The sequence below is a fragment of the Folsomia candida genome, unplaced genomic scaffold (genome assembly GCF_002217175.1).
Source record: "Folsomia candida strain VU population unplaced genomic scaffold, ASM221717v1 Fcan01_Sc006, whole genome shotgun sequence".
Taxonomy (NCBI): Eukaryota; Metazoa; Arthropoda; class Collembola; order Entomobryomorpha; family Isotomidae; genus Folsomia; species Folsomia candida.
Genome location: NW_019091198.1, coordinates 2,951,386 through 2,978,146, shown reverse-complemented (window position 1 = coordinate 2,978,146; position 26,761 = coordinate 2,951,386). Strand labels below are relative to the sequence as shown.

Sequence of the window (26,761 nt, the reverse complement as noted above, 5' to 3'; positions counted from 1 at the left end):
ATGGACACTGGGTTTCCGAGAATGTCGTTGATGTGACCACGAGGGAGGTCATAAAATGGGGAGTGAGAAAGCCAGGCTGAGATGAAGAGGGAGGGATAAGTGGTAAATCTGGATTTGATGGTGTCTTCAAAGCTCTCCAGACGGTTATATGGCCCATTCAGTGTCTCAGAATAAGTTTAAATATTTTAGGAAGCCGTCTTTTTCCCGACAACAGAGTAACCAACAACACCACACATTTCCTCGCCCTTTCACCACCATCACAAATACTCACCACTATTGGTGGACAAGCCTTATCTCACCTTCTCAGCTTTCTCTGACGTCTTGATGGCTTAGAAAAGTTTTGCAGTTGTACACATGTATGTATGCACTACTTTTTGTCGGCTCCTTATATCCATAGCTCTCCTTGTGTCACTTTAATAATTGAATTGATAAATTAATCAAATATATTTTTAAGAACATGCTGAGTATGAAAAATGCAAAACTTTTATGGTTTCGATGTTTGTCTCATTATGAAAGAATTATGAAACACGAGGAAATTATTCAATAACTAATGTTTGTAGTTCCTGTTGCAACACAGGATAATATATAATTTTTAATCTGTTTGCTTTATAATGATTGTAAAATACCACTTTAACAAATTAAAACCGGATGTTTTGAGATACTACTTAATATAAAGAAGAAGAGTGGTTGTGTTCTCCCAAATGGGTCCAGGAAATTGGAACAATCATCCTGTCCCTTCCTCCTGGGCTGATGTCCTGATTTGTACTTGTAGACTTTCGAAATCCAAAGATGCGATCAGCCATTTGAAACATAGTCATAGCTTCTGGAGTGTTGTCGCCCTCGGAGGCAAACATGATCAGCGCAAGAAAGGGAATCTTTTGAAGTTGACATTCTTCATAGAGCAATTTTGTAATTCCACTTCCAGGAAGGTGCAAGACACCTTCGTTGTCATTCTTTTCCGTGTTGTCCATGACTGCAGGGGCTGGAAACTGACGCTTTTCTAATTGTTTCCATTCCAAGCTGGAGATACAAATTACCATAATTTAATTTTCAAGTTGAAGTCTATGTGTAAAGCTAATACCGGAAATTAATTACTCACTCTTGTAGCATTTGAGTAAGTAATTCCGGAGTACCGTCAGTTGCTAAATATCTGAATGGAATTCCTACAAGTTGTGGATCAATCCTGTCCTCCGCGAAAATACTTGTGAAACAAACCACTTGAGAGAATTTTTGCTTTCCGATCCACTCCACGAGACTGTTGACAAATTCTGTGCGTCCTTTCTACAAGAAAAAGTAAAAATAGATGAACATTACGTTTATTAAATAGTTACGGCAATATAATATTTGACCATCAAAAAGAACTAAGCAGAAAAATGTCTAGTCGGTTATACCATTGTCACTGGAGAATGGAAATGTATTATCACATACTGGAGCTCCTTCACGAGAAAAACTACAAATTAAAGCATATGTCATTATTAAAAATCAAACTTTAATAAGCAAACTTTATATATAAGTACCCATACCTTCACATGAGGTCATTAATCCATTCTGAGTATGAATATCCAACCCAACCACTGGTTCCAGCGAGGGGTGGAACATCCGTCCAATCTTAACAGGGGGAGATTTCTCTGGAAGGTTTGATAACAAAAGATCCATCGCCAGCTGACCAACATTCCCCACCGATACTGCAGGCTATGTCATAAATCTCTATTAAATTAAGTATACTCCAACATCATTATAATCACCAGAATAATAAATTACTTACCAAAAAGAGTTTGAAACCTTTAAAATTTGACTCAATCTTCGGTTCTTCTCCCAAATGCAAGTTTTCAAACTCGAGGGTCAACCCTGCGTCGTCATTCGTCGCTTCCATCGTACCAAATTTCAGCTCAGTAGCAAATTACTTCACTTTACTTCAATTTACTTCCCTTTACTTCAAAGTAGGAATGAATACAAACATTAAAATTAAATTAAACCTGTTGACACACGCTGACTGTGTCAAAAATGAAAATAATGATTTGCAAGATTCCAGCCGTTCTGCTCAAACTCGGAGGGACTGCTCGCCCACCATGAGACGAGTCGGCTTGTGTTTTTGGCACTGCTTTAACTCTCTCTTTAGTTATCTCTATTATCTCATTTTTGAAAAAATTTACCCTCGTGATAACAATTTCTGATGATAGGCATGATAAAGGAAGGATTTTTAAATACAAATTTTGAGAAATTATGCAAAAAACCATAATTAAACAGAATTTGGTTGCATGTTTGTGGTTTAAACGGGGATTAAAATAAGCAGGCTAAATAATCCGGGTTTTCACTGGGTTCACTTTCACCCTGGTGGTGCTTCGATAGTTGACAACGTGCTGTCCTGTGGACGGGAAATCAATCCGTTGCTAAGTTGTTGTTTGCACAACCTCGACACTCCAAAATGCCAGTCGCTTAATGGATGGCGAAGTGCATGTTACATATGTCACTCATTGGGAAACGATTCCTGGACTTATTGCTACCTCAAAGTTTTTAAATTGTGTTCGTACATCTATTGTTTCTGAAAGAATACGAAAATGTTTGCATATCTGAGCAAGAAGGTATTTTGGCACTCTTATAAAACCGTTTTTGATACTCATAGCATCATTTTTTCCTATTTTCAAACATTTAGTTGGAGATGCCTCAAGGGGCAAATGTACGTTGCGTCGCTTGGAGTGCGGAGGACAACTTTTTGGCGTGTGGTTGCGAGAATGGGATGCTAAAGGTTTTGAAGATCGAGGGGGCACAACCTGCCGCACAAGAGAAAAGCGAAAATTCATCAACGTTGGCGAATGGCAGTAATGTAACGATAAATCCAAATCGAGGTTTGCTTGCGGCCCCATCAAATATTGCAATGAATCAAACACTGGAAGGGCACAGCTCGAATATCCAAGTCATTGCGTGGAATAATGTGCATCAAAAGTTGACGACGAGTGACGCAAAGGGTCTCATTATCGTATGGATGCTGTACAAGGGAACTTGGTACGAAGAAATGGTCAACAATCGAAACCGTTCTACTGTACGGGGTCTTGGCTGGTCTCATGATGGGGGCAAAATCTGCATAGTTTATGAAGACGGTTAGTGTTATGTAGATAGATCGAGTGAAAATACTTATTTAGGAACCAGATTGTATGCATATTCGAATGTGGTTTAATTTCAGGAGGTGTGATTGTTGGCTCTGCTGATGGGAATCGGTTATGGGGAAAGGATATTAAAAACATAACCCTTTCAGGAGTTACGTGGTCTCCTGATGCTAAAATGATACTTTTTGTTGTTCAATCTGGAGAGATCCATGTGTATGATACTGATGGGAATTATATGGTAGTAATTAAATGAAATACATTTTTGAAGTATAATTGCAAAGTAATTAATCCTCTCAATTTTAAGTCTAAAATGAATCTTGAGCGTTGGCCAAGATACGATACTGGAGACGGTTCTGAACCAATTGTAGCTGTCAAATGGAAAAATTCCAAATCTGACGCAGATTCTCCATGTTTGGCAGTGATATGGAGGTCTAGTAGATTGACGTTACTCCACAATGTGACAGATGACAGTAATTTTAACAATGCAACTCAGCTAATTGATAAGTATAATGGAGATATTCAGTTACTTGAAGGTTAAATGTATCCAATTATTAGATCCAATTATTGTGGATACACAACTGGTTTGTTCATGTGGGGATTGGAGTCCCAATGGAATGTATATTGCAGTGGGTGGTTCTCCATCTAATGCTACTCAGGGCAAAACGAATGAACCTGAACAAGTCAATATCTACGACCCAAATGGAAAGGTGACCTGTTTTTATATATTTAGTTGCTCATTATGTTGATAAATATATTAAATTGGAAATTTAAGCTTGATTTCAAATATTGTCCCTGAAGATGATACTAGTGAGTATCGAAAGCTAGGAATAAATATATCTGAATTAAAACAACCATGTCGTCCGATAACTCTAATTCTAATTTAAAAATAGTTTTATTGTCACTTTTTTGAAGTTTCTACAAATGGTTAGAACTCCAGGATCCCCTTTGACTTCTTTATCTTGGGACTATTTGTCTCTCCGCTTGGCTATCGGTGCTGGTCCTCATGTCTACTTTGCTAATTTGAGACCATTGTACAAGTTTGCATTTTTTGGATCTAACGTTTTCGCATATTGTTTTGTGCGAGCGGATGATACGCAGCATATTGCATTCTGGGACACGGTCAAGGTAGTTGTACTTTCACTTATAAACTTTTGGAAATTATTGAAGATGTGCTGATAATTATAATACTAAAATAGATTACTACGCAAGAAATACCAGGAAAAGTGATTGACGTAAAAGGGGATGAAGACCATTTCGCAGTTTTGTCAATTAATCCGTCAAGTGTCTACAACATTTCAATCTTGAATGCCGTTGGAGCACCCGTGGACAGTATGCGCTCGTGATTATTAAATTTACAAGTCCTGATTTGATTAATTTACTATTTTCATGCACCAGGCTTAAGTGTGACGACAATGGAGCCATTTACCATCGCTTTGACTGAATCAATTCTTGTTTGTCTTGCACAAAATGCGGTTCTCTTGTGGCGTTACCAGTCTGCCACATCGCAAAATGCGATTCCTACCGATATTGCATCCAGACGTCGAGAACGAGCATTTCACATTGACGAAACTCCGAACTTTCTTCCAGATGCCAATGACCAATCCGAGTATAATCGTGAGGTAACTTAAAAATGTATTTTGCTATGCAGCAGAGAAGACATATTCCCGTGTCACATATGTAAATGAATACATAAGTAATTGTGTTTTCGTGAAGTATGGGAGTGTAAAGTTATATTTGTCATATACTTTTGTGTAGCCTGCATTTCAGGATTTGATCAAACAGGTTAATCATAATTTATTTCATGTGGTTAGTTAATTCACAAGGTCAATATTTCACTGGGAATTTTGAGAACGCTTACATAGAAAACGACGGATTCTGCAGTATGTTGTGACGCAAAACCTCACTTGCTCGTAATTGGGCGAGACTCTGGAAGAATTCAGCTTTACTCTTTGCCTCACGGAGTAATGTTGAACGTGCTGGATATTGCAATGGAGGTCTGAATTAGCACTTCGATACTTAAAATAACTTGCTGCTAATGTACACATTCGAAATGTTTTTTAGCTTGGTATTCGGTCACAACGCATAATTCTCAACTCTGACGGCCTACAAATGGCCATGCTGGATATCGGTGGTCATCTCAGTGTCTGTTCATTGAGCACGAGTTCCATGAAAAGTTCAACTATAAGAAAGTATGACAGAAAGGATATTTGGAATTTAGTGTGGGCAAGAGACAATCCTAATTTAATGTGCATCATGGAAAAAACGAGAATGTGAGAGATTTACATATTTATTTATGAACTTGTACTTATGAATCATGAGCTTAACACAAGGACAACTGTCACTGTATGTAGCTTTCTCATTTAATTTTAGGTACGTGATGAAAAATGGCGAAGTTGAAGAGCCGTTGGTTAGCTCTGGATACCTTGCATATTTTAAGGTACTGCTTTCACCCAGAGTGTGTCTTGACAAAATATTCTTCTTACGCCATATCATATAATATCTATCCATTTCATTAATAGGATCTGGAAGTTACTATGATTCTTATGGACGAGATAATGCAAAACCCAGAAAATCCACAACCCGAGTTTGTCACAAAAATTGAGACCCGTGCTCTCAGAGACATTCGATCACTGATTGACAAAGAAACATCACTCGACGATGTGTGTCAATACGTTGAGGATAACAGTCATCCAAGTCTGTGGCGAATTTTGGCTCAAGCTGCTTTGAATAAATTGGATCTAACTGTTGCAGAAGCGTCTTTTGTGCGATGCAGAGACTACGCAGGGGTACACACAAATTTGTTATTAATTTTAAGTTAAGTTAAGTTTTAGAAATTAGATATTTTAATGTCAAAATGTGACATGATTCCTTGTGAAGGTTCAACTTACCAAGAGGATTTCAAATATTCCAAATGAAAGCGTCCGGAAAGCGGAAGTGTGCACGTTCTTTGAAGATTTTGATGAAGCTGAAAAATTGTACCTTGAAGCAGACAGAAAGTATGTCCATTATTGTCCCCAAATAAATGCACTTGAATAAATACCTAATTGATTCTCACAAATGTTAGGGATTTGGCTGTTGAGATGTGGAAATTAATCGGGGACTGGAAACGGGTCGAAGCGTTGACCAAGCAACGCCCTTCTGACAAAACTTATCGAGAAATGTGCCTAGCTCTTGGGGACACGTTGTCAGAACAGCAAGAATGGACCAAAGCCTTGACACACTATGAAAAAGGGGAGGATTCTGTCAAACTTATCAACTGCTACCTGATGATGGAAGACTATGCCAACTTGGATAAACTTGCATCTACGTTGTCCGAAACAAGTCCTCTTCTCCCCCAGATTGCTGCTGCTTTCGAAGCTGTAGGACTTACGACGGAAGCTGTGAGTTATTTAAATCAGAGGAATCTAATACATTTCATATAAATGAGCGTCCTCACTGAATGTGTGTTGCTAATCTTAAGGTCAAAACTTTCTTGGCATGCGGAATGGCGGAGAAAGCTGTCGAAACCGCGGTGGTGTTGTCCCAATGGAATTTGGCAATGGAGCTGGCACAAAAGCATTCACTGCACAATGTTGCCCCTGTTTTGCTACGATACACTGGGTATGAGACCATCAATTATGATCACACCAATTTTCTAAGCTAACAATTACATATGTTTCCAGTCATCTTCTCGAAAACGGAGAAATAATGCAGGCAGTGGAATTGCTGAGAAAATCTGACAAACCTTTTGCTGCTGGAAAGTTACTTGCAATGGTGAAGAAAACAAATATTAGAAGCTTATGCACAATTTACTTTCCTTGTTCAATTTACAATTTTTCTTTGTAGTTGGCCTTGCGAGAATTGAACAGTGACGAAAACCCAAACCTTGTAGCTGTCAAGAAGATTTTTGTCATGTCTGCAATGATGTTTACATACAAAACCAAAAAGTTTTTCCGAGAAGGGAGACCACGATCTGAGAAAAGTGCTGTGAGTGACATGGGAGAGGAAAATGCAGATCTGTCCTTCGAAAAACATATTCCGGACGAATTTCGACCCACTGCTGAAGAGTTTCGTTGGATGCGAGAAACACCATGGAGGGGAGCTGAAGCTGTTCATTTTCTTGTTTTGGTCCAAAGATTCATTCATCAAGCTCAGTTTGGAAATGCGACGAAAGCTGCTTTGCATTTAAGGTGTGACATCTTAAACAATGTATTTATTTAAATGTGCAACAATAATCCAGCGTCATTAAACTTCTTTTCGTGGTTCGCGTAATCAGAAATTTTGCAGACATTCTCGGAGAAGAGCGGGTCAGCACGCTTCTTGCCCTCGCCGCCGCAAACAACAAATGCTACAATATCTGCTCCAGAGCTTTTATAAATTTGGAATTGTTGGACGAAGATTACAGCGACATTGCGTCGGAACTCTTTTGTGACCGAGTACCAAAGGATTCCAGAGGACAAAAGGTGGAGTGCTCAACGTAAGTGACACAAAACTACATATTTACGTGCGTATCCCCACAATCCAAACCACATCCAGCAGCAGTGAGCAAATAAATCATGGACTTTATCATGCAGATTATGTACATGTTGTTACTTTTGTAGGTGTGGGACCATCATTCCAGAATACAGTAGTCAATGTTTAAGTTGCGACACTCGTTTCCCTGTTTGTACAGCAACCGGCCGTGCAATCACCGATTCTAGTTGTATCTGGATCTGTGAAGTTTGTCGTCATTCGGCAGACTCGAAAGAAATTTTGCATCGACGCTTTTGTCCCTTGTGCCATTCTGAAATCCGCTCCACTAATGAAGCTTCCAGCACCAATGCGTATTAAATACGTACATAAATCTCTGGTGTTAAACTTCTTTGTTAAAAAATTCTATTGCATATTTATAAGTTTTTATCACACCCCATGGCAAATAGTTAACAAAGGTTATTAAACTTTACTATGACAGGTCTGTTGATTTGCATACATAAATCACCAAACTGTTAAGTACTTTGGCTGGGTTGAGAAGTTTTAGCGATGGTGTATAATGGTGCAACGGGTTATGAACCGATCTCATTTTTATACATGTCTGGAGCGGCATTTATAAAACCACCCCCACCCCCACCCCCATCAAATTCACCCCCACCCCCACCCCCATCCACCCCCACCCCCACCCTCATTCACCCCCACCCCCATCCACCCCCACAATTTTTATGGGGCAACGTGAGATACCTTGGGGCAAAGTAAGATTCTATTTAATATTGGGGTATCGTTCGTAATTAGCGAGCGAAGCGAGTAGGTTAGGTTAGATCAACTAGGTACGCGGTAAGCCTGGAAGGCTGAGCTAGCAAACCTAGCTAGCTGGGCTAGATAGAACCTAGGTAGCTAGGGTAGCTAGAACCTAGTTAGCTAGGCTAGATAAAACCTAGGTAGCTTGGGTAGCTAACCTAGCTAGCTAGGCTAGATAGAACCTAGGTAGCTTGGGTAGCTAACCTAGCTAGCTAGGCTAGATAGAACCTAGGTAGCACTTCTAGCTAGCTAACCTAGGTAGCCTTGCTAGCTAGCAGAGCTACCTAGGTTAGCTAGCTAGAAGTTTTACCTAGGTTCTATCTAGCCTAGCTACCTGGGTTCTATCTAGCCTAGCTACCTAGGTTCTATCTAGCCTAGCTACCTAGGTTCTAGCTACCCTAGCTACCTAGGTTCTATCTAGCCTAGCTAGCTAGGTTTGCTAGCTCAGCCTTCTAGGCTTTCCGCGTACCTAGTTGATCTAACCTAACCTGCTCGCTTCGCTCGCTAATTACGAACGATACCCCAATATTAAATAGAATCTCACTTTGCCCCAAGGTATCTCACGTTGCCCCATAAAAATTGTGGGGGTGGACGAGGGTGGAGGTGGGGGTGGATGGGGGTGGTGGTGGATTTGATGGGGGTGGGGGTGGGGGTGGTTTTATAAATGCCGTGTCTGGAGTCAGTCTGCAAAATAATAAAAAATCTTATCGATAGTCTGATATACATTTTATGTGAGTAGCTCTGTTTACTTGTGCTGAGGTACTTTTTTGTGGGGTTATCCAACTAAATAAACCATATTTTTTTGTTGATTGTGGTCGATACTTTTTTTAAGAAATGTATGAAAGCACACAAATCTGGTTTACTTATTTGCATGCATATGTATGGTTGCCTCCTTTGTATATGCGATACGAAATATATGTGAATACATGCATAATATCTATATATTCATTACACATGTGTATGTGCAATTGGAATCCGCTCTATATTCATGAAATTTTAGCCATTAATTAAGGTATCCAACTGAACGAGTAACATTAACAATTTGATTAATAAGAGATAATGCAGTAAAAATGAGTAGCATGTGCCAAATGAGGTTGTAAATAATTAAGTGAACAACTGCATTTACATGATAACCAAAACTTTATTAAGTTATAAACGTATGAACAATAAGAATATCAGCACATGTAATAGTCGTCGTGATACAATTGGCTATCCGAGTTAACCTGAATTGATTGATTCATTATAAATAGAACAAAATATAAATTATACGTTTTACATAAGCACCTTTCATCACGGAATAACAGGTTGACTACAAAATTAAAGGGATTTCGAGAAATAGCAAACAAAAAATTACTGTAAATGCCATTGAACTAAAATCATTTTTCATAATATAATTTTATACACAGGAGCGTGTGTGCATAGATAAAAACGACGTTTAAAAATTAAATGTATAAGATGCAATATATAATCGGGCATTTATAGCAGACAGACTACTAATACAGCACAGGTATGCACATGCAAATATGTATGTATATTAAAAAAGAATTAACTCGTCGATACAAAATTCGTAGTAGTAGTACTGAAGTAGAAGTAAAGGAATTTACATTTTGGCAAGAGTTAGAAAATTCAGTCGAACAGATCGAGTTCCTCCTTCCTTTTCTTTCGTACAAATTTTGTATATAAAAGTGAATAAGTCAGTCATAATTTCATTTCTTACCAAGTCTTTGCCAATAAACTCGTGCACGTGTAGATATATATGATAACCTTTTAATTGTCAACCTCATATCACGTCAAATCAGAACGTGTCAAACTTTTAATTGTTTTTTTTTGATAGATTATAATTATAGTCACTTATAAAGCATGCGTGGCCCAGGAGTACTGGGAATCATGATAAACGATAAACTTGCTAGATAAAAAAATTAAATAATTTGTATATAACAACTTAACCAAATACGAATGAAATTTTTTTTTCAATAATGAATATTATTGAACCCATTATTTGCGAAAATTAAAACTCGAGACGAACGACACTATATAGTTTGAACTTCTATAATCTGACTAAGAGCGCACATCAAAAATTGTCATACGTGTCATAAAGTCCCCAATTTTTGTAAACCTCAAGTCTTTAAAAGTTAGTGGTGCGATTAACCATTCTGTTTCCTGTTTTGGAAGATCCCAATAAATTTCCAAAGAAGAGTCCTATCCCACCGCCTGCTAAGCCGCTGTTATCATTCGAATTTCCGAATTTGAATCCTACCGCTGAGGTATACAAGTTATAAAAGTGCGAACGGACAGACTGGAGCTTGTCTCGCCGACAAGGGGATATTGAACCCTCTTGATCTTTTGTAGGAGTGGCGTTTGTCGGTGTACCATCAATTAATCCACATCCACTAGATGTAAGCAACTGCGAAGCAAAAATGCTATCCTGCATTTCCATGGTGTTTGATTTGTCTGTACCATTTTCAAACTCTTTCCACTCGGCCTCCATATTAATTTCTGCTGCGGCAAGTCGAAGAGGGTCGTTTATTTCCAGGTTTTCTACGCATGTGCTCGAAATTGGCTCTGTTACAGCTATGACGGACTCTGTTAGACTCTCCACAGAGTCAATAATGCCAACAGGGGTCAGCTGACCTACGAGGGTACAGCTGCTTTCTGAAGTTTCAATGCAATCAGGGACTCCATTTCTGTAAATCATATAAGGGAAATCTTCATGTAAATTAATGAACGGTAACATTTGAGTCAATTATTACATTGGTATTCTTAGAGGATGAGAATGTGTATGAGAAATAGAACAACTTGATCCCGGATCACTGGATGAAATTGCTTCTCGCATACTCCCTGGACCAGTAATTAGCTGCCAACTATAAAACAAAAATAATAACCATTAATAAGTTATTCATCGCATTCAGTGATTAATTGTGAAGTTGATTCACCAAGGAGTTAAAAGTCATAATTAAGAATATTAGATTTGGAGAAATTGAGATCTTTTGTAAAAATCTGTGATACAATTTAGATTTCATGCCGAACAAAGAAATGTAGTAAGTATATCGGTTTTTTCCCGAATGATTACTCCTCTTGGAAATTAAGAGAATAACGTTAAGCCTATTTACAAATCTATTACAAAGCAACTAACCAATAATGCCTACAAACTACACTCCACTTCAAACTACTTAAAGAATATGTAAAATACTTGAGCGAATCAATAATACAATTAAAAAATAATAAAGTGGTTCACTAACCTCCCAATGCTGGCTGATGACGTAGATTCCGGTCTGTGACGACTGGGCACGGCCACTGGGCTTGTTCTCCCTACGTTCGCCAACGCACTTGAGTGAAAACAACCGCTTTCTGTATTAGACGATAAGCTTAAACTTGAGCCAGTTGGTATGCTTAGTGGACTTTGTCTAGAGGAAGAACAGGAAGATAGGTTAGTTCTTCCAACGCCACTCGATATCGATGAGGGCGACACGGACACACTAACGCCGTTAGTACTTGTACATGTTCTATTTACACCGGCACCAGAGGAAGAGTAAGTAACACCAAGTCCTACATGAACGATTGGACTTTCAACGGTGATGGCAGGTTCAAATGTCTTTACATGTATTCCACTACTACTATTATTTTCACTCTCTTTGCCATTTGAATTGATTCCATTATTAGCACTAAAGGTATATTGAGCAACATTATTTTGATTGGAATTAGAGGAGCTGTGGCGTTGGCACGCTACAAGATGTTGGATTCCTTTAAAGTCTTCCCAAGAAGAAGACGAATCTTGAGGGATTTGAAAATACGCTGGGGGATTGTCTTGACTCTTATTACTTTTAGAGCTTTCAGCTGAACTTAAGCTCCAATTGGATCCTTCAGGACTTGTGTGGCAGCCATCCCCTTCAAGTAAAACACCGTCTAATTGGATGTCAGAGTCATTTCTAACTCTAATGTTGTTTTGACTGGGGATAACTTGAGGTAATTTGGTAGGTGGTGGTAGTGGTAGTGGTAGTGGTGACGGTGGTGATGCAATCCTTTAAAAAATATCAAATAAATAACATATCTTTTCTGCCAATGCAAAAAATATTTCACATAATATGTATGTATAAAGTGCGGTAACTTAACATACTTTTCTTCAATGCAAAACTCTCCGTCAACCATGAATTTCAAGAAGTAAAAGCAAAAAAATAATATTTCTTCTCCTTTGCTGAGCCTATCTTCAAGATTATGGCCAAATAGAAGCCAGTCATATGCCAACGTCAGGTACAGAATCTAAAAATGAGAAGTAAAAAATATTTGGTTACAACAAATACATATTATTACAAGGTGGACAATTAAGAGGAAGCCAGATGATATAGTCCTTTCTAATAATAATAGAATAAAACAATGGCTAACCTGTTCAGCAGACAATGATTTGTGAATAGCTCCGTCAGCCCACAAAGACAGTCGTAAAAGTGAGATAAAAAGAGGAGTTCTATCCCAACCACTGATACAATGAACTAGTAGTCCATTATTCCCACTTCGGACGTAGGCCAGGAGCAACTTTAAGTATTTCTGGGTTAAGGTCACCAAGTCCCATTTCTAAAACAAAAATGGTGTAGGTAGTTTATTAGATTACGCCGTTTAAATAGACATTTAAACTTCTTACCCTATATTCTGTCCAATTCGTTTTTAGTGAAGCAGTTATAACATCATTTGGCACGAATATGTTAGCATCGACGTGACCTTGATTCCACTCAAACACCAAGTTTTCTGCAACGTATCCTCTATCTCTGAAATCCTTGAAAAATTCACAGCCTGGATAAGGCAGTGATATCAAGTTGAATTCTGCATAACGATTCTCTTTGTCCACTTTCTCCGAAGACGTAACACTGGAACGTGGAAATTAAATAAAAGTATATGTTAATATGTACTAAATATGTACATTGACAAACTTGAAAATTGATTAAATAAAAGAAATTTTCCTCACTTGACTCCGAATTTGACCTTTTTCTTTTCTACCATTAAATCAACTATTGTCTGCACTTGGAAAAACTTCAAAAGGCGGATATCCCCACTTCTCACGCGATCAAAAAGCTGCCAATCACTTTGAGTTTCTGGAACTACATCGTCGTCTTCTGCTCCAGGTTCTGGATCATTTAATTGTTTGTAATCTGCACTTCCAGAGAAAAAGTAGTCGAAAGATGACCTCCCGTAAATCTCTGGACCAGAAAAATTAAACATCAAAAATCCAGAAAAAAACAAGGTCATTGAACTCCACCTCTCCTGGTTACTTCCCTACCCCACGCTGAAAATTTCTGCCTCCTCTCCCTTCTCATTCTATACTCATTTCAAAACAAACCCTCTCAATATCACTTTTGCTTTTACTTATCACTAAAATGGCACACCCACCCAAGGCTTACACGCACAGGGATACCTTCCTTGCAGATATGAAGAATAATATTCTTCGAGCCATCTTTGATCAAACCAAGGACACGAGTACGTCCCACAAATCTACCAATAATTCAGTTATCCAGGAGTTCAAGTCAACGTAAGTTGTGAGGAGACGGAGTTTTTGATTTTAACTTCTATTCAATTAATTATTATTATTAGATGGACTATTACGATAAAATGGAAGGGCCAACATTTACGCCAATCTCGGTCCAAAATGCCATTATCAAACATGAACTTTCTCCAGATGTCAAGAATTTTTTGAGCGAGGAGTGGAAAAAACTAAACGAGAAGGGTCAACATCAATGCCCTTTTGTGAAGGATGAAATAAGATGCAAAACAACTTTCTCAGGAACGACCGGTGTATGGAATATGAGAAAACATTATCAACAACAACACACTACTGCTGCTCCATTTCAATGCAAAGTCTGTCCATGTCATTTCGATGATAGAATAAAATCTGAAGATCATGTAGTGATTAAGCATATGTGTAAGTCTTAAATATATAAATCGTCAACTAAAAATAAAATTATGTTGCATGTTTTTAATTTTCAGTTTTACATCCGTATGTGTGTGAAGAATGTGAGGTATCATGTTGTTCTCAACTGAGGAGGGGAGCTTGCGAGGTTGATAATAACAGATCTTGGTGCCCTTTGGATATGTGGTATGAGTGTACTAAAACCCTGAAGTGGTTTGACTCCTTGGCCACATTTGCACCCGCCACACCCACTCAAAAATGCCCAAAAAACGCTTTCACGCCAGTTTTCACTCACTCAAATCCACGTCAAAAATAAAATTGTACTCGGACTTTGAAATTTCTTTCACCATTATACTCCCAGATAGTGTCTTTCTTCAATCCAATATCAAACTCAATTTTTTCGAAATTTTAAGTATTTTTAAAATTTAAAATTCTGAATGAGCATTGTTGTAGTAATCAACAAAACAAATTATGTTTGCGAAATAATCATCAATAAAATTGAGTTTGATATTGGATTGAGGAAAGCAACTATCTGGGAGTATAATGGTGAAAGAAATTTCAAAATCCGAGTAAAATTGGATTTTTGGCGTGGATTTGAGTGAGTGAAAACTGGAGTAAAAGCGTTTTTTGGGCATTTTTGAGTGGGTGTGGCGGGCGCAAATGTGGCCATGGAGTCAAACCACTTCAGGGTTATAATACACTCATAGGACCCTACCACATATCCAAAGGGCACCAAGATCTGTTATTATCAACCTCGCAAGCTCCCCTCCTGAGCTTAAATAATCATCTAAAAACGGTCCACCTTGTTCCACCAAAAGGCTCAATTCTTTACACCGAGAACAAAAGTAACAAGAAACTGGAATGGGGAGTATTTTCAGGCGAAAAAATTCAAGGTCAGCTCAATAAGCTAAAAATGTATAACTGTTTTATACATTACAGATTTATATTTATATGCAGGTGGTGCTCTGAAGACGCAGATATATATGTTAATTTGGTTCCATAAAGTAACTAGAAAACTGATGGGAATCTCTTTCGAATACACATCTTTGAACGACGTCAAACTTGCGGCAGCTAAGTTGCGGACCACTAACACCCGTGCTGTTAAAGAACATGCTGAAGGAAAAACAGACTCCCATTGTTGTAGTTATGTGGAGGAGATGAAAAATGGATGGGATTTTAAACCTGAGGATGCAATTCCAATGAATATGTATGGAGACGACGAAGCAGCCAGAAAAACCCTCAAATTTGGAACCAAACTCGTGACTAATGCCATTGGTCATGATAAAACAAGACATTCCTTAGTCCTTACAGCAGACTGTAAAGAACAATTTCTGGGAGCAATTAGGGAAATGTTGCCTAAAATGCCAGAATCTAATCAGACTTTTTTTAACAGTCGAGAGTGGGAGTTTGAGAAGAAATATGGGTTTGAATCTGAAGATAAAGCCATGCCCCCTCCAGAGAAAGTTAAGAGAGTCGTTTAGTATCATTATTAAATTGTTAGATTTTTGTATCACATAGTTGTCGTTATACGTTTTAAACTTTTTTAAATCTACAAATCAAAATTGTACTTACCAGCACCACCAGAAAGAGTTGCGGATCTGTTGCGTCACATAATAAAGATTAGTAAAATGAAATAATAACCTTTGACACTATACACACACATATGTATGCATATGATACATATGTAAATCCTACAATGTCATTCCAGCAAAAGTAACACTGCAAAAGTCACATTAATTTATATCAAACATCTGTGCAGAACAGACATACAGACGTATTGCTCTGTAAAAAAATAAGATAAGCCAAGTTGCGGGATTACTTATCCTACAAGGAAATTGCTATTATCAACAGTGTGTCTGTGTCAGCGACAGAGTTATTTTTTATATACTAAAGAGACTACTCGATAAATCCCGGAAATTAATCACATTGAACTAATTCCAGCAAATAAAGTTAATTTACTGCATGAAACTGTTACAAAGTTAGTTATGAGGATATATGATTATAAAGCTGTACAAATCCGTCTAACCTGCAAATATGTGCCTTGTTGTACAACATGACGGAGACGGGAAACCTTGCTCGACACCTCGCAAACCTGGCTTTGTTGCACAAATCTTTTAACTTTGATGCTTCTAAACTCACACCATCAGTAGGGACCGTCGTGGTTGTTGTCTTATTTCCCGTAACAATCAATGAGGTCGAATGGGAATTTTCATTGCCATTATTTGTAACACTACTCGTCAATGTTGGGCTGGATACGTGATAACCTGGGAGTGAAGTACCAATGAAGGACTCTGATTCTAATAAGAGGTCAATCCCTCCCGTGGTGCACCTCGGCGGACTTGTCTGCCTTCCGAAGTCTTCATCATCGTCAATCTTTACATTATTTTCAGACATCCCGTTTCCGGAAGTATCAATGACAGTCCCATTATTTCCATTACAATGAACACTTGTAGAAGAGGAATCCTCACTTCCATCCGAATCTTGTCCTTTCTCACTTGTTAAAATTATCAAATTGCTTGGATAATTTGTGCTTAGCTCGCCCAGCGTGTTTGGAATTACCTGAAAAATATGTTGACATATAGAATTTGTTGAATTCATTCCGATTTAACAGCAGTCCTAATAATACTGCGCCAAAAAACTAAAGCCTAGACGTTAGTTCATCCCACTTTCTTTCTGAGAGGTCATTCTCATCATGACTCGACTGATCTGAGCGTGGTTAGCTTAGTTTTATCGTGGTTCTCGTGTTTTCAAAATGTTTATTTAAAGTTGTAGAGTGTACACACAAACACACAACTCGACTACTCACATCAACAAATACATGCAGTGCACGACGACTTTCAACATATTCATTACTGTTCACTGTTCATATTACAATTTTAGACAATTTAGAACAAAATACTGCGTATTAAACTTGGCATCGGCCCATAGTTTTGTACTAACTACAAAATGTCAGTCACATGCGAATTTTTACAACTGCCAAATCGATCCGAACAAGTAAAGACAGAAAAGAAGAAAAGCATAGTACAAACCAACCTTTTGATCCTTCTTTTTATAATAGAAAATAAAATGCATCCAAAAATTTGTTGACCTAACAATTACTTGTCACGTTCTAATTTTATACATTTGATGCAGACAGACAGCACTCGTGATTTTGTCAACGACGCTATATTGATCTGATCGAATCAAGTCATCAGCCCGTATAAAACAAAGATTTATCCCCCCAAACTACGAAAGTGCGATTCAGCTAAAATAAACAAAGACGTCAAAATTACTTGGAACGAATAATCAAGATCATTGATCAAGATTGGAAAATGCATCATACCGACTTATGATCTACTGGCCACATTTTACCCTCGAATGTGAATTGCACAGAATTGCACTTGTAAAATATATTGGAATGCATAAAAGAGCTCATATTTTTTGTAACACAAGGAAAGTAAATAAATATTTCACACATGTTATGCGTCTACGTCAACTATGTGAGAAAATCTGAGAATTTTTCAAATGAAGTGTTTTTAAAAAATGAAAATGACAAACAACTTTGTATTTATCATGTCATGTGATAATAAAAATATGACTTACCAAATAATTATAATCCAGTCCAAAAAGTCCCACACACCTTTGCATGACCTGTTGAACCTGGAATTAATGATTCATAATAAGATTGGCTCATGTCTTAATCCCTTTCATTCCACTTAATAGCAAATGATCTAATCTGCTGCTTCATAATAGGAGGATTTTATAATAATTATTTATTTTTGGATATTACAAGTAAATGAAATTTGCATACCTTAGGATTTAGCGAGTCCTTCGCCTTGTAAGTGCTTTTCGAAAAGTACTCCAACAATTCGCGAATCTCTTCCAGTTTAACTTCCATGTCCTCCTCCATCCTATTCTTGTGTTATCTACTTCTTGAAGGGCGACCACGTAGATAGATCAACAGAGGTTACACGAGTTATTTAACCACTTGTTATCTGTGATGGATGATGATGGATCATCGGTCAGTATAATTTACTTACTAGCAATGTTTTTCACTAAATTTGTAATACAGCCGGTATAATTTTTTTAAACAAAAAACTCCTCACTATAATCTATATCATCCACTTTTTGGAAACTTTTAAATTTTTCTATAAAAAAGCAATTATGAATTTTTATTATTCAGCTCGTTAAACTGTCATTATTCACACAAATCGTACGTTAACAGCATGACACGTGGGTGGGCGAATCCAGTGTTTTTTTTACTTGATAATTATTCAGTTCTTCAGTCACAATTTTCTAATACCCCACTTTGTCATACTTGGATAATCTTTAAGCACCTCCTCACATATATTTGATGATCCGGAAAGAAATAATTTCCAACTTTGAAGAGAAATCAGATCACATTCACAATAGCCAAGTTTCTCAACTCTATCGACGCAATTTTAATAATATCACCTTCAAGAAAATCTCTTCGGTTCGGTTATTTCTTCATTCTTTTTTACTTCCACAAACTGCCTCTAAAACCTAACCAACCCACTAGTTATTGTCCACCCACCACGAGTACAATTAATCAAATTAAACATTACGACACTGCGCAGTAACTCGCACAACATGCTTGGAAAGGTCGTGGGCTTCCAGACTTGAGCCGCTTCTTGTTCCTGCGCCTCGTCGCCGTGTTGCGAGGGGGTGTCGCCACTCCCTTCGTCGCAGCCGTGGTCAGCAGATGGTGGCGAGATGGGGAATATTAAATAGAGGCGGAGAAGAAGAAGGCGAGCAGTAGTAGTGGTAGTTGATGGTCGAACTGAATTCCGGTTCATCAACAACAGCATGGTCTTCTCCCAGTCGCACATCAAATCCAAATGCTACTCACTATATAACAGCAGCAGCAGAAGAAGAACTCTCCTCGCCGACTTGTGCACTGGTAAATAAGGTATGTGCTTGTCAAGTAGGTGGGGGTGTCCAAAAAATCGACCCTACCATCGACCCCGATGACTTTTCCGCCCTACGCCCACCAACCAAGGCGGGTGTGATCGTCCTTTCCTAAGGTCGGTGGATAACCCTTATGCTAGACGAGTGAATGAATGATAAGCAAAAACCATTTCCATCCAACCACTTTGTATTTTGTGGAGAAAGAGCTCGACAACCTTCGGAAATCTCGTGTGTCTGTTTCGCACTCAAATAGTTAGCTGAAGCATTTATTAAGTAGAGGCAACAATATAAATATTTAATTCCCCTCGGGCTTCCTCTTCTTGTCTGGTGGCTGCTTAAATATACAATTTTATGAATTAAAAGCTATCCATCCATCCAATCCAATCCACCACCAATTTTATGGTAAGAGAGAATGAATGAACCAGCATAATAGCAGCAGCTGCTTATGCCTTGCACTCTACTTTGTAAGGAGGTGACTTAGGTAATAAAAGTTGGAGACTGAATGCAATGCGCTCATTCATTCGGGAGGACATTTATAATTGATTGATAAGTTATTAAGAGATCAATTATCATTGTTATTGGACTTGTTTGTCATAAGTTCATACGAAGTTTTGAGAGGTGAGATGAGACAAAAAATGTTGTTTTGAGGAGTGAGGTGAGATTAGTATTAGTAGGAAATGTTTGGAAATCAGCGCCTCGCTGGGTCACGAGGAGATGGCGAGTACATTTTGTAAAGTCGGTGCCACCACCGCCGATGCTGATGCCGAACAGGAGTGGAGACGATTTTATATGTTACACACATTCTGTACTCTGTAAACCGTGTGTGTCGTGCACATTTGTGTGCTCTCCGAAGCATCATCATCGAGGAAACTATAATAATTTGTGTATTTATCTCATAGTTAACTAATAAACTGCTCGCTGCATAAAAGAGCTATCTTTTGACGACGTCGTCGGAAGTTTAGTTCAGCTTGCACAAATTTTGTCCAACCAACTGGTTCCACTACTGCGGCTGCTGGACAAACGCTGAATCAACCGCACCGGATGTCTTCTTCTTCTAGGAATTAAGGTTGGTCTGGAGTCTGGGTTCGACTTTGAGGAGAGGGGGATTAATTAGGCAGTAAAGATAAGATAGGAAAAGGTAGATTTTGTGTTACATGGATAAGGAGGAATTTGAATAAGGTGCAATTTGATGGTGGTGGTTGTAAGGTGAGGTGACAAAGTGCAGAGTGTAATAAATAATAATAACGGTTGAAGAGTTAGATTAATCTCATTCGGAGGAAATGTAGTTTTTCAATTTGAAAATCATGAATGAAATTATACATGTGTACTGATGAATTCTTTTTTGAAATCATTGCTGTATTACTTTTAATGTGCACAGTTAGTGGGTAGTTAGAGTCACCGCCCCTCTTTCATATTGATTGAAAGGTCGTTTTAAAATTCTGTGAATAAAGGTCTGGTTTAATAAATTTAAAAACGTAAGAATGGCCTGTAAAGAGAATAGATATTCCTGGAAATGAGTCATGTAGTTTGCATTGTTTAATTTTGGGTTGTTATGAATAAACTTTGAACTTGTTTGTTTATTAAACAATCATGTTCTTAGAAAGTGGAGGCTAGAACAATGCTGTCCTTGTGGTTTCTCTATATATAATTAAGTATGGCCGTTAAATAAAAAAGGAGACTACTAACTATAAACTACTGGTTAATTCTTATTGTAGAATAAAGACATTCCTTTGCTTTATTTTTTCAGATATCAGCAACAACGCCAAGCAGGAGCCTGGTGACCTGGTGCAACGAAGTGAAGATATAAATTAGCCTAGTTCCATTCCACTTCCAACTAATTACCTTTATTCTTCGTCTTGCTGATATCAATTAAACCGCAAGAAAGAAATTGACCGTTAGACTGACTAAAGAAATATGAGGGAATACAAGATTGTCGTTTTAGGAAGTGGGGGTGTCGGCAAGTCTGCCCTTACTGTCCAATTTGTTCAAGGAATATTCGTGGAAAAATACGATCCTACCATCGAAGACAGTTACAGAAAGCAAGTTGAGGTGGATGGTCAACAATGCATGCTAGAAATTCTCGACACTGCCGGAACTGTAAGACAGCATGTCGATAAAAAATAATCTAATGTCCAATCTAATGTCCAATATAGATTAACTAATTTTCCTGTTTTTTTTATTAGGAACAATTCACCGCCATGAGGGACCTGTATATGAAGAATGGCCAGGGTTTTGTCTTAGTTTATTCAATTACTGCCCAGTCCACATTTAATGACCTTCAAGATCTAAGGGAGCAAATTCTTAGAGTCAAGGTAAATACATACTTCATACACTACTACTGCTGCTAGCAACGGTTATTTTGAAATCAGAAGTACTTGTATTTAAAAATTCGCTAATTATTTCAGGATACAGACAACGTCCCAATGGTATTAGTAGGTAATAAATGCGACTTGGAAGATGAACGCGTCGTTGGCAAAGATCAAGGGTCAACTCTAGCTCATCAGTTTGGGTGCACGTTCCTGGAGACGTAGGTTTATTCAAGTTATAAAGTGGTGAATTATATTGATTTAAAATATTAAAATATTGTAAATCCATTGCATTTCAGTTCCGCTAAGGCCAAAATCAATGTTAATGATGTAAGTTGGATTCTAAATTGATTCTGACTCTCTTGATAGACACTTGCTAATTTAATTAATTTTTTGTGTACCTATTTTTATAGATATTTTACGACTTAGTGCAACAAATTAACAAGATTTCTCCTGCGACGAAACAGAAAAAGCCGAAGTCGGGAAGCAAATGTACCCTGCTGTAAGAAACCTATTACTGATTTTCCATATTTGCACTTTTTCAACCCTGTTTGTATCCATTAGACAAATAATATAAATTGTTTATGAGATATAATTACTATATGATGCTTATTATATTATTATTATTAAATATTATTATTATCATATATTACTAAATGTTATGTTCAGTATATAGTTGCTCACAATAAAGGACCTTGCGAGTATTTAATTTTAGAATAGAATTTGTAAGAGAAAGAGCCAGGCTATACCCTACGTAAGTAAACTACTAGAACGTAAATAAACGCTATTCCAGTACAATCAATATCTCAAAAAACCTTGTAGTTCCTTCGGATAAATTATTACTTGTAAACACATTCATTAAATTTTAGCATTTTTTCTAAATTCTCATCGGTAACGGAGTTGTTGTAGTGGTTGTCAAAGTGGAATTTGGTTTTGCACAGGTACAAACACAATCGCATTTAGCACCTCCTCGTTCTTGATACGTTCTTCTGGAGGAGGTTCCAGATGCCTGCTTTAACGGTGACGAAGGAAGAGGAGTGGTGGTGGTGGTAACCTCCGTATTGTTCAGTTCCTACAAAAATTTGAAGTGTTGCAAATTTGAAAAAAAAGTCATAGCATGACTAACTTTGCAAGTACTCACTATCGCTCTTTCAGTCGTCGTAGGCCCTCGTCGTCTCAATTCGTTATCATCATCGGTCTCGACATCGGTCATGTTTGTAGTGGCCGCTGTGAGGGGTGTGGTCAGACATGGATTGTTAATCCTTCGCTTCTTCGATGTTGTAATGTTGCTCATGATTCCCAGAACAACTTTGTCAATTAGAGCATAGTCCCCCACTTCCGGTGTGCTTATTTCTGCCGTAAACTGGAATACAAATTTCATTTTACTGTCGCAAAAGCCAATAACCGACTGCACATAGTCGTCAAAACATTTTTTACCGTGTTACGAAGTCCCATATTAAAAATTGCATCGCACCATGATTTCCCATCCGACCAGAAACGCCCAACCACTTGATCTCCACTGGACTTAAAGATGACCTCGACATTCGGGTGAGCCAAAAGGGTGACCCAGGCTTGAGCAATGAGCAAGTGACTCATGGAGTAGGACATGTTCCACTTGTTGCTTCCATCAGACTCGTGTTTGATAAGCCAAATCCCCTCCCTCTCGAATTCCCCTGAAACTGTGACACCGCTCTCACCCGAAGAAGTAGTGGGGGTAGCTTGTAACAGAACCTGAGGGGCGAGGTGCCGAATTTCCGAGCTGGAATTCGCGTAAGTATAATTTCCATGAAACTTCCAACGACGGAGTTCCTTGTGCGTGTTTAAAGTGGTTTCGAACGAGCATCCTGATTTAATCAAATGTAGAAAAACAGCAAAAACGAACAAAGGAAATTTGGGATTGAGATGCATTTTGAACTTGACAAGTACCCAGCTTTTGATACTTCCTTCGAAAGAATGTGCTTATCCAACGGATGGAGACTGCTATTTATTTAAACTAGTTGAAGGGAAAAGACAAGTTTATGAATAAATTCTTATTAATATTCCTCCAACTAACTGTGCAATTCCAAAGTTTGAGTTCAACCACATCACGAATAAATATTCTGTAAGAGAAAATTTTATCCAGTACTAAAAAAAGTCTGTATAAAGATTTTCATTGCCACTGGTGGAAAATGCTTGCTCAGCAATGCCCTCATTTTATGATGGCTTTTTTAACCATGGAAAGGCTCGATGTTTCGTTGTTCGTTAAATGAAAGAGCGATAATCGACAAGACTTCTTACGTTTTATGGTGATGATGAGCAACATTCATTTTAGATCTGCATAAAAGCGAGTTATTGACGAAGCCGACTTTTCATGATGTCAGCAGGTCATCACCTCGCTTAAGAATTTATAAATATAAATAAATGGTTCCAAACAGCCTTTGATGGAATTTGCTTATGTAATACAACAATATTGGCCATGAAAATGATTCTTGTAAATTTGATGCATACATGAATAAAATACACAAATTCACTTTTATTAATCACATGCATTTATAGAACGATTGTTTCAATAACCAATTCAAATTTGAATATTATAAGTTTTCTATGCATATTAATTTTGTTGATTTACAAGTTATTAACACAAAAATTTTCAGTTTTATACAAATTCTTTCAAGGCTGATTAACAAGTACATTAGAAACAAATAATTTAAAGTGAACATAATTACGTCAGTTAATCTTGTGCTGAAGTACCTCCAGAATCGACGCCACTCCTTAAATTGCCATCATCATCTTGGTCATCATTATCACTCACATATGGTTCTTCAGCAGCTGACCCCCTAGAACTATCCCCCTCCGAAGAAATCGATCCCCTCAAGCTGGATTGGAACTGCAGATTTCGTTTTAGCTTCTCTTGATCACCAGTGGAAGTTTTTCTGTAATTTCTTAACTTGGACATGGAATTTAACTTCATTTCTAAAATAAGTTTGTGCATGTTGGATTTTTTCTGCATGTCAACTATGCTTTTGGTAAAGGATCCCTTCAGCACGTCACGTTCTCGTTGAACCAATTCGACCTTTTGAAACAATGCCTCATTACTGATTTCGAGACCATGGGCATACTTATCATTGTATTTCAATCTCTTTGTGCACAGGTCCAATTGACGCTTAATTTCTTGCGCAGATTTTCTATCGTCCCGAAGCCTTTGTTCCGCTTCCTCCTTTCCCTTGAGAACAGTTTCTTCCAATTTACGAACCTCTTTTCGACCTTTGGTCACCTCGAGCGTGAGTTCTTGTTCCTTCTCCCGCAGACGGGCGAGTTCCTCTTGCAATGCGGAAATCACAGCGAAATTATTGGCAGTTATTTCATTAAAGTAATCTTTCATATCTTTCAATTGAGTTTGATGGAGGTTCATTAGCTGAGAAATATGTTCCGATTTTTCTTGCTGCGTTCTCTGAATTTCGGCCGCTTCCTGTATTTCTTGAGCCTTTTCTCGCTCATACATCATTCTCACAAAGGTTGAATCTATGCGACGGAGCTCTGCACAAAAATCGGATCTCAGTTTGGACGCGTGCTCAGCATTTTCCAACTGCAGTTGTCGCATCATGGTATAAATTGAGGTTTGACCCTTGGAGATTTCCTGATTTTTTCTTTCAATCGTTTGACGCATCGAGTTTTGTATGGAGGACGTGGATTCTTGAAAAGATTTCATTTGTTGCAAGTTATGAAGTCGGACTTCTGCTACGCGACGGGATTGTTCCGTCATGAGAAATCGGAGCTTCTGCTTGTACACATGCATTTCTCCTTCACGACTCCTCTCGTTCTGTCATATTTTTACAATAGGCATAAATTTTAGAAATTTTTCTCAAAATTTTCTCGAAAAAAGTAGAAAATTAGTTTAATACATCGTCCATTCGAACATCTGCGAGTCGTGTTTCCGTCTTTGCTGCGGCTAGTTGTTCCAACGTGATGTTCCAGAGAGCATACAATTTTTCTCGTTCCAACATGAAGAAATTTCTCTCCTCTCGTTCCCTGTTCAACTCCATCTGAGAAAAGTAGCATTTAGCATGTTTTAGTAGGTTCAACTTAAAGTTCTGTTGTATGATAACATTCTCGGTTATTGTTTTTAAAAGTGGGGTGGACGACTACCTGCATCCGTTTGACGTGGCCCATGAGCTGCTCCCTTGTCATTTCGTTGGTGGCCACTCCATCGATAATCTTTGCCCCCTTCTTTCCTGCCTTCTTCTTTGGCATTTTGTCTTATGTAGAGTTGACTTATGTTTGTTGGAAAATGAAAAGTGACTTGTTCTACTTGTTGCTAATATGTACTTTCACTGGTTCTGATGATCAAATTGAGTAAGGGAAAGAAATAATTAGATTTGAAGTATACGTGGGGTTGCCGAAAGTTTGAAAATCTGTGGAGTTTTGGTGGAACAAGAAAAATTCACAAGATTGACTGACACACTTTCATATTGCATTATATTTGGAAAAGTTTGATCGTTAATTGAACCGAGCGGACAACCTCATGGCCTCGTTTGTTGATTGCTGGCAGTAACCGTGGTGACCCATCGCTGCATGTTGAAAAACCTAAATGTACGCAGTTACATGGAAAATTAATCTCTCTGCTATTAGTGGCACACATTTACATTTTGTATCCCTTCAGTTGGAAATTTCATTTTCATAATAATAAGTATTACATTTTATAGAGGTACATTTCGCAAGCATAGAAACTTCACTGACTATAATCATTTTTTTTACTGCGTTGTAATCATAATATAATAGTTTATTGAGCCACATTATAATGTCATAAATTAAAAAAATTGCAATGGCCAAACCCCGCAAAAGCAGGAAATACTTGGACCATGTTCCGTATTTCATACCCTAAAATAAAATTCCATGCATTCGTCATTAATCATGCATTTGCAGAACTGATACCCAAATAAAAAAGAAACAATGACATGTGTAATTGGTAGCTACAACAAATAATTGTAGCACGCTAATGTGGGTAATTGGTATATATTTCGGAGAATTTTAGTATAGCATGGTTAAATATATAAAGCTAAAAAATACTCCATTATCTGCCTCTCAAAACATGTCTACAAACGAGACAAAAAATTTTCTGAAGATTTTTGTAACAATAATAACTGGGTTTAGACCAAGGGACGTAATTTCCAACAACTTATGATGAAGCCGACAAGACCTAATATTGCACTGTACCCCGTTGCATCGCACGCTCTGTATTGTTCCTCGAGTGCCATGTAGGAGAAAGTCGTATAATAATAATAGTAATAATACAACATTGTACTTTTGTGAGTCAGTGGTGA

General features: G+C 37.9%; 6 protein-coding genes and 3 long non-coding RNA genes across 12 annotated transcripts; 5 read left to right on the top strand and 4 right to left on the bottom strand.

Moving 5' to 3' along the window:
- Positions 1 to 551: 551 nt before the first annotated feature.
- Positions 552 to 2,016, bottom strand: LOC110851253 (proteasome assembly chaperone 2). The gene is made up of 5 exons (XM_022098957.2): positions 1,766 to 2,016; positions 1,524 to 1,692; positions 1,392 to 1,450; positions 1,100 to 1,281; positions 552 to 1,020 (listed from the first exon to the last, which is right to left on the bottom strand). Exons 1-5 carry the CDS (start codon positions 1,871 to 1,873, stop codon positions 666 to 668), a joined length of 873 nt encoding a protein of 290 aa, XP_021954649.1. The 5' UTR covers positions 1,874 to 2,016; the 3' UTR covers positions 552 to 665.
- A 138-nt stretch (positions 2,017 to 2,154) lies between these two features.
- Positions 2,155 to 9,755, top strand: LOC110850928 (WD repeat-containing protein 35). 2 transcript variants are annotated; one of them, XR_004835199.1, is made up of 21 exons: positions 2,155 to 2,582; positions 2,654 to 3,098; positions 3,182 to 3,342; positions 3,409 to 3,574; positions 3,660 to 3,811; positions 4,017 to 4,229; positions 4,301 to 4,433; positions 4,500 to 4,723; positions 4,860 to 4,886; positions 4,967 to 5,098; positions 5,166 to 5,374; positions 5,475 to 5,541; positions 5,624 to 5,890; positions 5,982 to 6,100; positions 6,169 to 6,484; positions 6,565 to 6,704; positions 6,767 to 6,857; positions 6,930 to 7,273; positions 7,360 to 7,560; positions 7,685 to 8,124; positions 9,069 to 9,755. XR_004835199.1 is itself a non-coding variant. In XM_035853276.1 (20 exons), exons 1-20 carry the CDS (start codon positions 2,559 to 2,561, stop codon positions 7,911 to 7,913), a joined length of 3,660 nt encoding a protein of 1,219 aa, XP_035709169.1. In that variant the 5' UTR covers positions 2,155 to 2,558; the 3' UTR covers positions 7,914 to 8,181. The 2 variants fall into 2 exon arrangements, 1 of the variants encoding a protein (XP_035709169.1); XM_035853276.1 differs by lacking the exon at positions 9,069 to 9,755 and having other exon boundaries at positions 7,685 to 8,181.
- LOC110850796 lies at positions 9,476 to 19,269 on the bottom strand. The gene is made up of 11 exons (XM_022098361.2): positions 18,038 to 19,269; positions 17,830 to 17,886; positions 16,274 to 16,806; positions 15,820 to 15,845; positions 13,309 to 13,540; positions 12,988 to 13,210; positions 12,735 to 12,920; positions 12,469 to 12,611; positions 11,594 to 12,373; positions 11,105 to 11,215; positions 9,476 to 11,038 (listed from the first exon to the last, which is right to left on the bottom strand). The coding sequence occupies exons 1-11, from the start codon at positions 18,134 to 18,136 to the stop codon at positions 10,480 to 10,482; spliced, it is 2,949 nt and encodes a 982-aa protein (XP_021954053.1). The 5' UTR covers positions 18,137 to 19,269; the 3' UTR covers positions 9,476 to 10,479.
- Positions 12,796 to 13,307, top strand: LOC118436098. Its single transcript, XR_004835200.1, has 2 exons — positions 12,796 to 12,936; positions 13,015 to 13,307. It is a non-coding gene; the product is annotated as an uncharacterized LOC118436098 (long non-coding RNA).
- LOC118436099 lies at positions 14,138 to 15,360 on the top strand. 2 transcript variants are annotated; one of them, XR_004835202.1, is made up of 4 exons: positions 14,138 to 14,259; positions 14,325 to 14,356; positions 15,066 to 15,140; positions 15,205 to 15,360. It is a non-coding gene; the product is annotated as an uncharacterized LOC118436099 (long non-coding RNA). The 2 variants fall into 2 exon arrangements; XR_004835201.1 differs by lacking the exon at positions 14,138 to 14,259 and having other exon boundaries at positions 14,304 to 14,356.
- Positions 16,813 to 17,740, top strand: LOC118436100. Its single transcript, XR_004835203.1, has 2 exons — positions 16,813 to 17,268; positions 17,380 to 17,740. It is a non-coding gene; the product is annotated as an uncharacterized LOC118436100 (long non-coding RNA).
- Positions 19,270 to 19,930: 661 nt separating the features above from the next.
- LOC110851148 (ras-related protein Rap1) lies at positions 19,931 to 22,263 on the top strand. 2 transcript variants are annotated; one of them, XM_022098803.2, is made up of 6 exons: positions 19,931 to 20,221; positions 20,903 to 21,252; positions 21,339 to 21,467; positions 21,561 to 21,682; positions 21,761 to 21,791; positions 21,875 to 22,263. In XM_022098803.2, the coding sequence occupies exons 2-6, from the start codon at positions 21,070 to 21,072 to the stop codon at positions 21,965 to 21,967; spliced, it is 558 nt and encodes a 185-aa protein (XP_021954495.1). In that variant the 5' UTR covers positions 19,931 to 20,221; positions 20,903 to 21,069; the 3' UTR covers positions 21,968 to 22,263. The 2 variants fall into 2 exon arrangements, with proteins under 2 accessions (XP_021954495.1, XP_021954496.1); XM_022098804.2 differs by lacking the exon at positions 19,931 to 20,221 and adding an exon at positions 20,228 to 20,361.
- Positions 21,822 to 23,590, bottom strand: LOC110851147. Its single transcript, XM_022098801.2, has 3 exons — positions 22,899 to 23,590; positions 22,603 to 22,824; positions 21,822 to 22,533 (listed from the first exon to the last, which is right to left on the bottom strand). The coding sequence occupies exons 1-3, from the start codon at positions 23,367 to 23,369 to the stop codon at positions 22,339 to 22,341; spliced, it is 888 nt and encodes a 295-aa protein (XP_021954493.1). The 5' UTR covers positions 23,370 to 23,590; the 3' UTR covers positions 21,822 to 22,338.
- Positions 23,591 to 24,044: 454 nt separating this feature from the next.
- LOC110850926 (dynein regulatory complex subunit 4) lies at positions 24,045 to 26,094 on the bottom strand. The gene is made up of 3 exons (XM_022098532.2): positions 25,587 to 26,094; positions 25,343 to 25,483; positions 24,045 to 25,260 (listed from the first exon to the last, which is right to left on the bottom strand). Exons 1-3 carry the CDS (start codon positions 25,689 to 25,691, stop codon positions 24,172 to 24,174), a joined length of 1,335 nt encoding a protein of 444 aa, XP_021954224.1. The 5' UTR covers positions 25,692 to 26,094; the 3' UTR covers positions 24,045 to 24,171.
- Positions 26,095 to 26,761: the final 667 nt, after the last annotated feature.